At 38.9% G+C, this 10,610-nt stretch overlaps 1 protein-coding gene across 1 annotated transcript in view; it reads left to right on the top strand.

Moving 5' to 3' along the window:
* The first annotated feature begins 348 nt into the window (after positions 1 to 348).
* Positions 349 to 10,610, top strand: part of MYH8 (myosin, heavy chain 8, skeletal muscle, perinatal) — a 31,257-nt gene continuing 20,995 nt past the window's right edge. Inside the window, exons 1-13 of the mRNA XM_011973185.1 lie at positions 349 to 394; positions 1,830 to 2,069; positions 3,053 to 3,196; positions 3,282 to 3,438; positions 6,346 to 6,373; positions 6,474 to 6,582; positions 6,670 to 6,762; positions 6,900 to 6,963; positions 7,594 to 7,692; positions 7,782 to 7,885; positions 8,037 to 8,175; positions 9,366 to 9,484; positions 9,570 to 9,719. Of these exons, the coding sequence (XP_011828575.1) occupies positions 1,860 to 2,069; positions 3,053 to 3,196; positions 3,282 to 3,438; positions 6,346 to 6,373; positions 6,474 to 6,582; positions 6,670 to 6,762; positions 6,900 to 6,963; positions 7,594 to 7,692; positions 7,782 to 7,885; positions 8,037 to 8,175; positions 9,366 to 9,484; positions 9,570 to 9,719 (1,416 nt within the window). The 5' untranslated portion in view covers positions 349 to 394; positions 1,830 to 1,859. The remainder of the gene's footprint in view (positions 395 to 1,829; positions 2,070 to 3,052; positions 3,197 to 3,281; positions 3,439 to 6,345; positions 6,374 to 6,473; positions 6,583 to 6,669; positions 6,763 to 6,899; positions 6,964 to 7,593; positions 7,693 to 7,781; positions 7,886 to 8,036; positions 8,176 to 9,365; positions 9,485 to 9,569; positions 9,720 to 10,610) is intronic.

Below are 10,610 nucleotides of genomic sequence, written 5' to 3'. Positions count from 1 at the left end.
TCCAAACATGACAAATGTCACTACAAACTATGCTGAGGGTTCATGTTGCCAAATGTCTTGCCCTAACAAAGAGGAGGTAGTTGCAGCATCAGCACGTTAGTTCCTATATAAGCAGGACTGACCCTTGTGCCTTATCTCCACCAGAGGTAAGTGATGAGGGCCTTGGAACTCCAAAAACCCCAGGTGGGGCAAAAGGGCTGACCTCGTAGCTTTTTGTGAGCATTAAACTGCTCTCTCCATCTTAACTTTTGTCTTCATAGAACCAAGCTTTAGGGCAGGGAAACTTCAATTCTGTAACTATAGGACTGGAATTTCAGAGCATCACTAACAAGAAGCTTGTTGTTTTACAGTGTGGAACACTTCTGAACCTGCATTTTCATCTGGAACTCCAGAGGTAAGACTTGGCTTTATTAATTTATTGACGACAGAGGGGATATAGTCTAATGAAGCTGTGAACAATCCTTAATTATACACCATTTCCATGTTTTTGCAGTTATGTCAGGAAAGAGTGTTTCTGAATGAGTGTTTATAAATGCTAGAAAATAACTTTTTCATAATGTCTTGTTCTCAGAGACTATCCTCATTTGAGTTCTAAGATTAAAAGACCATTTAGAACAGAATTAGCTTCGACAGTGAGTTCTCAGCTGTGCTTAGAACTGTCCAGTGGCAATAGACTAGTCCATGCCAGTTTTCTTCTATGGCTAAGCATTGAACACTTAAGACATTTTATAGACACTTTTGAAGACCCCAGAAATATTCTTACCTAAAAATATAAACACAAACACCGTTGTTAAAACCATTATATTTTAGCTACCTTTGATGATTCATTATTTGTTGTTAGAAAGACTTATTATTATTTATGGAAAAGGTCTCAAGTGTTACATCCACGGGGTGTAATACCATGACTAAATTCCATGACTAATTTAAGAGGGATTCTGCCCTTCCCTAAGTAACTTACTAATTGAAAATAAAGGAAAAACTCAACCAATCTAACATGTCCACATTGCAGAGGCCTATCTATTAATCAGAAGACAATGGCTTACATGCATGTGATGTACTCTTAAATTTTTTTCTCTGTTTTCTGGATGGAAAGAAAAGAACCCCATGGAATTTATGTGAGCAGAAGGGCCTTTGTGCTGAAGCTCTCATTCCTCTGTGGTTAGATCTGTTAACTGACAGCTGAAATCTCTCATGTCAAAAAAGATTTTGGAATCAAGGCAATGCTAAGTCTGTTGGGAACAAGCCAAATGACAAAAAATCCAGAGTACTAGAATGTATTACGTTCTTCTAACAATCCACTGAGAGATACAACACCAAATATCAACATAAAGATGTGAAAAATAATTATTTGCTTTATGAGAGAAAATGGTCATCTTAAAAGGCAAAGGTGTTTTGACAGCTTTGAAAATATCAACCTTCATTTGAACAAGACAAACTTTCTTTTCTCATTGTGTGATTGTCCTGGCATATGGCATAGACAAACACTATGCAGAAAGAGGAGAGGGAATTAACTAATGACAGTTGCTATAAAACAATCCATCAATAGTTTTAGCTGCAGAGGTTTCATTCTAATTCAGTTGTAGGTACCCTATCCCTGAGGATCAAGATATGTGATCTGGAAAGGAAACTCACAGTCCTAAAAATGAAATCTCAAATTACAGTCTGACTCCAAACTTGTCCTTGAGACTGTGTTAGAACACTGGGGAGTGCCAGTTTGGAGGAACAGTTACAGCACAGGCTATGTTCAACATGCCTTTCATTTCAAAGCCTAACTCACATTTGTGACTTCTGCTTTTTATTTCTCTCTCTCCCGTTTCTTTCCTCCCTAGGCAGAATCCTTTGCTGAATAAATCGCAGCCATGAGTGCGAGCTCGGATGCTGAGATGGCTGTTTTTGGCGAAGCTGCTCCCTATCTTCGAAAATCAGAAAAGGAGCGGATTGAGGCCCAAAACAAGCCGTTTGATGCTAAAACATCTGTCTTTGTGGTGGAGCCCAAGGAATCCTATGTGAAGAGTGCTATACAGAGCAAAGAAGGAGGGAGAGTAACTGTAAAGACTGAAGGTGGAGCAGTAAGTGAAAACAGGGAGAAAATCCTCCCCATTTTATTTCTCGGTTCAAAAGTTGAAGCCTAACTTCCTGGGAATCTCCAAGCCTGTTGCCAATGCAAACACCCTTCTAGGCAGTGTAGAAACATCAGATGCGGAAGGCAAAAGGAATTCACAGCAATAACTTCATGTCTTCCCTTCCCAACTTCACACAGGACCTCACCCCACTATGTATGGCCTTCATAATCTCCCTTCAATTCCCCACTTCCTAGTCTGAATCTCCAAATGTGAGAGAAATGAAAACAAGCTCCTTCTATCAGAAGTTAAATATTTACTTAGTTAAATAATGTATTAATATCCCCATTACTTCCAAAAAACGAAGTTTCTTAATGAATGAAAGAAAACAATAAAAATTTAGCCTATTAAAATAAGAACAAAAGGATACAAAGTGATAAATCTGGGATAAGAGAATGTGGGAGGAAAAAATATTTTAAAAAGATAGTGTCCTAGCTCATCATAGGAAACAGGTTTTCTTAACAGTTAAGCTCTGAAATGAATATATTTCATGCCTTTTTAAAAAGGACATTAAATAATATAATGAGAAGTATGTGCGATTATACTTTTACACCAAAATATACAGGCAAACATAAACCCTACCTCCAACCATCAAAACAAATTGGTCTCAGCCAGGGGCAGTGGCTCATGCCTGTAATCCCAGCACTTTGGGAGGCTGAGGCGGGTGGATCGCCTGAGATCAGGAGTTCGAGACCAGCCTGGCCAACATGGCGAAACCCCGTCTCTACTAAAAATACTAAAATTAGCTGGGCATGGTGGTGGGCGCTTGCAATCCCAGCTACTCGGGAGGCTGAGGCAGGAGAATCGCTTGAACCAGGAAGGCGGAGGTTACAGTGAGCTGAGATTGCGCCACTGCACTCCAGCCTGGGCAACAAGAGCAAAACTCTATCTCAAACAAACAAAAACGAACTGGTTTCTTGCTTACTCACCAGACTCTAACCGTCAGGGAAGACCAAGTCTTCCCTATGAACCCTCCGAAATATGACAAAATTGAGGACATGGCCATGATGACTCACCTACACGAGCCTGGAGTGCTGTACAACCTCAAAGAGCGCTACGCAGCCTGGATGATCTACGTGAGTGTCTGTAAACACCTTTTTATTTCATGTCTCTCTCTGAGTAAAAACAAGATCCAAATGATAAATGTTCTGATCTTCGCAGACCTACTCAGGCCTCTTCTGTGTCACCGTCAACCCCTACAAGTGGCTGCCGGTGTACAACCCCGAGGTGGTGGCTGCCTACAGAGGCAAAAAGCGCCAGGAGGCCCCGCCCCACATCTTCTCCATCTCTGACAATGCCTATCAGTTCATGTTGACTGGTGAGTGAGAGAGGCATCTATTTACAGAAATGTGTAAATAGAATCTTTGGGGCCTCATTATATTATAATAATACATTCTAGCCACAGGGGGCTTCACTGTTTTCAAAAAACTTTCACAGCCATGACATCTTAACTCTCTTCCCAGCACTACCTCCATTTTACAGATGAGTAAAGTGAAGCTCACTGAATTCACTGTCCTTCCCAAGCTAACACAGATAGTTAAGTGGAAGGCTAGCTGAAACAATTACTAGACCACTGTAAACATATTTATTGTTTTCCATATTTTTTTACTTTCCAATTTGGATAGAAAAAAATGTTCAAATAGACTTTTTAAAAATACCCAGGTTCATAGCAATCAACGAAAAGAGTTATCAGCCACAGCTGGAAAACTTTGTGAATTCTTACATTTATTTTTGAACGACACAGCTAATATTGCCAGCCTTTAAGGGTAGAACATGAGTAAAGAAAGCTATGATTTTCCTCCCAAAGATTTGAAGCACTTTCCTCTTAAAATGAAAGGAAAAAATCTTTTCTGAGAAAAATTTTTAAATTGTATCAAGGCCTGTTATTCCTGCCTTATCAAGGTATAAACAACCAGCTTTGATATGCATTATAGGCCCAAATACACCATTAAAACCTTTTATCTTTAAATACCAAATGCACTGCCTTTGGAAATAGTTCATATTCCTGAGTTTTCTGTTGTTCCATGGAATTTTGGAAACTAAGGTGTTTTTTCTTTCTTTTTGGTTTTTTTTGCACTTGTTTATATGGTCTTTTCAAGGGGGAGAAAAAAGAGGAAGGGATAAAATAGGAATCTCCCATTACAAATTGGCCATCAGATTCTACAAGGATTCTATGCCAGTAAACTGTTCTTTGGTTGTCAACAGAAGCTAACTACCTCCCAGAAATTATCCAAACACTGGCTCATTTCAGAGGTTTTAATACTCAGCAGCTGCATTTACACAGCTATGTACACCACCCCTGCCCTCCCGCCCAGCGAGCTCTCTGCTCCTAATGGTTTGGTTTGGGGCTGCTCCAAATTGAAGGTTACTTATGGCTCCCAAACATGATTTTAGTACAAAATGGTGCAGCGCTCTAGCATCTGAGCTGCTAAATGTTATTTTAGCATTGCCAAGAGACCCGAACATTGTTTTCTTATCTGTGCTCCCACTAGACGTGATATAATCTTCCACGGTTTTGCTTATACTAGAAAACAAATCTATCTGACTAGGATGCAAAATCTGCATCGGCTTCCCTGAAGAGAAGGCTAAAGTTTTCTGAAGTCTATGTCTATATCTACATCTAAATAACATCCAGATTTGTATCTATTTTCCCTGAATAGATTTTTAGGTTCTAGAATTCTCTAAAATCTATAATCTAGCACTATAGAATTAGAGATTTAACAAATCAGCAAATTGATATAAATACAACGTATCAGTCACATAATCAGTGACACTTGTTTATATTGTTTAGAAATGCATATAAGATTACACGGAAAATAAAAGCAGATGAACACAAATATTCACAATTCCAGACCCCTTCCTTTGCCAGAAGTCAAATGAGTGACATCAAAAGCTGGGAAGGGGCCAGGAGGATATCTTCGACCTTAACTAGCTATGTACTTAATATTAGAAAAGTCACTTCCTCCTTTATCGGTCTCAGTTTTTTATCCCTCGAATGTAAGGGCTGGCCTAAGCAATTTCTAAGATCTTTTATGACTTCAGAATTCTGTAATTCTAACTGAAGTATTTATAAAGAAAATTATAGGATGTCTGGGATTTTCTTTAAAATAATTCCGTGAGATTGGGATGGCGTATAGATGATATAAAATTGGCCAAATGTTAATAACCATTGCATCTGTATGATGGGCACATGAGGATTCATTATGTTATTGTCTCTACTTCTGTATATGTCTGAATTTTCTGTAATAAATGTTTTAAAAATTAATCAAATATGTACCTTACACTCATTAGGGTGTTTACTATCAAAAAATCAGAAAATAACAAGTTTTGACAAGAACTGGAGAAATTAGAACTCTTGTGCACTGTTCGTGATCATGTAAAATGATTCAGCCACTGTGGAAACAGTATGGTAGTTCCTCAACAAATTAGAAATAGAATTACAGTATGATCTAGCAATTCCACTTCTGAGTATATACCCAAAAGAACTGGAAGCAGGGTCTAGAAGAGACATTTGTACAACTGTGTTAATAGCAGCATTATTTACAATAGCAAAAACATGGAAGCAACCCAAGTATCCATCGACAGATGAACAGATAAACAAAATGTGGTATATACACGCAAGAAGATATCCTGCCTCTAAAAGGAAGGCAATTCGGACATATGCTAAAATATGAATGAACCTTGAGGGCATCATGCTGAGTGCAAGAAGCCAGTCACAAAAAAGACAAATACTCTATGATTCCTCTTATATGAGGTACCTAGAGTAGTCAAATTCACAGAGGCAGAAAGTAGAATCATGGGTGCCAGGGAATGGGAGGAGTAGGAGATGGGGAGTTAAGAGTTTAAGGGACACAGAGTTTCAGTTTGACAAGATGAAAAGAGTTATGGAGATGAAGGGTAGTGATGATTGTACAACTTTACGAATGTATTTACTGCCAGTGATCTCTACACTTAAAAATGGTTAATGGTAAATTTTATGTTATGTGTATCTTACCACAATTAAAAATTAACAAATACAAAAAGGAATAGATGATTCCTTGCTCTCATTTTCACAAATTTTACAGTGAGAAGCAAATGGCTATTTTGGAGGATAAACACAAAACCAAAACCAAAGTTGACATCTTCAAAAAGTTACAAAGAACAAGCTGTGTTTGATCTGAACTGATTCAATAATCTTCATATTAAATATGCATTTTTTAACTGATGATTTTGAATTCATTCACAGATCGAGAGAACCAGTCCATCCTGATCACGTATGTGATTTTTTTTCTTCTCTGATTTGCAAGGATTGTCTTAGATGTTGACAATGCAGGCCATAGTTCTCTGATTTTTTCTCTGATTTCCATTTGACAGCGGAGAATCTGGTGCCGGAAAGACTGTGAACACCAAGCGTGTCATCCAATACTTTGCAACAATTGCAGTTACTGGAGAGAAGAAGAAGGATGAATCTGGCAAAATGCAGGTAGGTCTGGTAGCCAGAGTCAAAGACTCTGTCAAGGCTCTCAGATATCTGGAGCTCCAGATGTGAGAACTGCTCCCTCCTTTGCAGGGTACTCTGGAAGATCAAATCATCAGCGCCAATCCCCTACTGGAGGCCTTTGGCAACGCCAAAACTGTGAGGAATGACAACTCCTCTCGCTTTGTGAGTCTCTTGGTCACAGAGGGGTCTACTCCATCCCTAACTTCCAGAGTAGCCACGTCTGAATTATTATTGAATTACTATTTCAGTTGCATCTCTCTGTGTGTTTCAGTTTTCTAATATTAAATATTCTTTTCAAGGGTAAATTCATTAGAATCCACTTTGGAACTACGGGGAAGCTGGCATCTGCTGATATAGAAACATGTGAGTAACAGGACCACTGAAAATCAAAACAGAGAGACAACTGATTTCATTTGCAGGGATATTTTGCAACCTTTGCTGTGCATGAAGCCTGTTAAAAGGGTAGTCTGCTGCCAGTACTGCCCGTAAGCTAATGCCAGGCTTACCCATAATCCACTGAGTGCTCCCTTTGTCTCAATCTCAGACTTGATGGTTCTGTAACACATCCTAGAGAAATTCCTGCCTCAGAAGCAACTATGATTTTTTTCCAGGACAAAAGCTAGGGCTACCTATGGGTTTCCAATACATCTCTGTGGTTTGCTCCAGATCTGAGTTTTGGTAGATGTTTCCAAGGTAACCCCTCACCACAGAGTGAATCCTAGGTGATCCAAAGAAGGAGGGGACATTAGGGATCAACTAAAATACAGAGGTCACGGATCCTTCATGTGAAAAATATATTTGTCCTAGAGCAGGTATGCTTCAGTTGCTGCTCTTAGACAGTGAGAATCACTATCCATCTGCAATTGGTCATCAAGTTGAAATCTCACTGGAGCCAAATGTAATGCCCCAAATTTGACCAAAGACGTGAGTTTCATTTACCATCTCAGAAGCATTGATACTTTTTTCTAACTCGATACCTATTTCCCTCTCCAGATCTTTTAGAAAAGTCCAGAGTTACTTTCCAGCTAAAGGCAGAAAGAAGCTACCATATTTTTTATCAGATCACTTCCAATAAGAAGCCAGATCTAATTGGTAAGAAAGAACTTAAAGTCATAGATGGAAGTTCATATTTTATTAACAGTGTCTAATGTAAAATGTATGCCCTGAATTCTGTGACCCAGAAATGCTCCTGATCACCACCAACCCATATGACTATGCCTTCGTTAGTCAGGGGGAGATCACAGTTCCCAGTATTGATGACCAAGAAGAGTTGGTGGCCACTGATGTAAGTCAAACACACTAATTTTAAAAATCCATTACATATGGGAATGATAATACCAACTTACTGTAGGTGTGGTTACCTTAGGATATGTATAAATTATCTTATAAGTTAAGCTCTGCAGCCCTAACCTCTGTCCTATCATTTTTCCTGGTAGAGTGCCATTGACATCCTGGGCTTCACTCCTGAAGAGAAAGTGTCCATCTATAAACTCACAGGGGCTGTGATGCATTATGGGAACATGAAATTCAAGCAAAAGCAGCGTGAGGAGCAAGCTGAGCCAGATGGCACAGAAGGTACCAAAAGAAACTTTATCTGGGTTTAATGAGAGAATGTAGCAAAAAAAAAAAAAAAAAAAATCCTATTTTACACTCACATCTCCTTTGTGGCTGGACTTGTGACTTGTGAAGGGCATATACACATTTACACACACTGCATGCTTTCCTCACCCCCTCCCTTCCTTACATCTCCATGTCTCCATCATTTCCATCCAGCCCAAATAAGTCACAACAAACCCCAAAAGCCACTTATAAGCACAAACTATCAGACAGAATGAGGTATAATAGTGCTCCTCGTTGGCCTTGGCAATGAAGGTGGGTATATGAGATAACTGTAGGCTGCTCTATTTCAGCACTAAATAGGAAGACCCTAGGAATGGACAACAGAGAATCTGCCCAAATTCAGGGCTGGGGAGAAAGATACCCCCAGAGTCATCTCTATGAATGTGTGTATTGTCTGTATATAAATCTATAGACAATATAGGCAGCAAGTAAGATTTAAAAAAAGGAATTGAGAAAAAAGATTATATACTCTACGTATGGAAAGAACACACAATATACAGGACCTACCACAGAAAGATAGTTATCGCTCCTTAAAGCCATCCCTGACCACCTCGAATTGACATTCTTTCTTCTTCCTCTAAACGTTTCACCAGTTACTGGTGTACCTGACATGTGACATTTATTTACATTATAGTCAACATTATAGTCACTGATAGAATTTTAGAAACGGACTCTGTAGGGATCACCCAGTAAAATTTAATCTCCACATTTTTAGATAAAGAAACTAATCCAGCAAGGTTTAATAGGGAGGTGAAAAACTAAGATGAGAATCAAAATATTCTGATGTTTACCCTCTCTAACAGTGAATATTTATATTATCCTTCCACCTACACCTAATGTGTCTTAAAAACAGGGACTATGGCTTTTACTTATAAAAAATTGCAAGACTGCAATAAACATTACATAGGTTTATAGTTGATGAAAAATTTCTTTAAAACTACTTGTAATAAATCACTAAAAGTCAGTATAATCAACCAACCATTTACTGGCAACCACATGCTCTAAGATTAGAGAACCTCATTTGGCCTTTTATAGAGTTATTTAAGCTTTTTATTTAAATAATAGGTTGAATTGGAGAAAACATGGAAAGAGTAGGTAAAAGAGGATATCCTTCATGAAACATGTCCTGAACTGTGTCTCTGCAGTTGCTGACAAGGCAGCCTATCTTCAGAGTCTGAACTCTGCAGATCTACTCAAAGCCCTCTGCTACCCCAGGGTCAAGGTTGGCAATGAGTATGTCACCAAAGGTCAAACTGTGCAGCAGGTAAGTACATGACCTCAATGAATCACACATATCCCAGGCCTTCATGGCATGTCTTTGACAACACCAACAAACTTTATCTATGAAGGTGTACAATGCAGTGGGTGCTCTGGCCAAAGCTGTCTACGAGAAGATGTTCCTGTGGATGGTCACCCGCATCAACCAGCAGCTGGACACCAAGCAGCCCAGGCAGTACTTCATCGGGGTCTTGGACATTGCTGGCTTTGAAATCTTTGATGTGAGTTATCTTCATATAAATAAGAATTAAGAAGGAGGCAATTGTGGGCTTTGATGTATTAAGTATTATCATTATTCATTCACATTTATAGTGTCCATATTACTTGCCTCCAACACTGCACCTAGAACAAGGGTTATCTGCAAAATAGGAGGTAACATAATGTACTACTAATAATAGCTAACACTCACAGGGCCAGCAGTGTACACTGGGGACTTCAAAATGTTACCTTATTTAATCTTCAAAACAACCCAAGGAGTAGCTAATATTCCCCCAACTTATGTAGAAGAAACTGAGATGCAGGGAAATCAAAACACTGGCTAAAGATCCCACAGGTGCATAAGACAAATCCAGGACAGCAACCCAGATCTACAGCAGTTGGTCCATACACAAGCCTTCTTCATAGAGGAGAAAAGGCCCAAAGGTAGAAGCCTAGAGACAGATGAGAGTCTGTCTCTCCTCTTCCAGATTCATCTTACACAAACTATTTTACCTCCAGGGCATTTATTTTATCACCATCTATAAAATAAGGGAGTAAATCATTACAAAGACTCTTTTGGATCTTCAACTGCTATACTCTATCAGGTCCCTGGTTTTACACACCTGACAAGGGGGATTTGCTAAATGTCTGATATAAATAGAAGAGAAATTACCCTAACGATTTCACTTCATACATCAAGACCTTTATATTAAAGGTCTTAAGATCAGCTTTCCTTAATAATGTATCAGCCAAAGGTGAAAATGTGAACTTTATTTTGAATTGGAGAGTGGGAGTGGTAAAAGAAGTGAGGCTTACCAATAAACTCCTTTCCCCTTTACCTTTGAATCTAAACCATAACACAGGACCATGGTTGAACTTTTAATGTATACTCTTGCCCATGGAATCTTAGAGGA

This window comes from Mandrillus leucophaeus, unplaced genomic scaffold, assembly GCF_000951045.1.
Source record: "Mandrillus leucophaeus isolate KB7577 unplaced genomic scaffold, Mleu.le_1.0 Scaffold135, whole genome shotgun sequence".
Classification (NCBI taxonomy): Eukaryota; Metazoa; Chordata; class Mammalia; order Primates; family Cercopithecidae; genus Mandrillus; species Mandrillus leucophaeus.
This window is presented reverse-complemented; position numbering and strand designations above follow the sequence as displayed.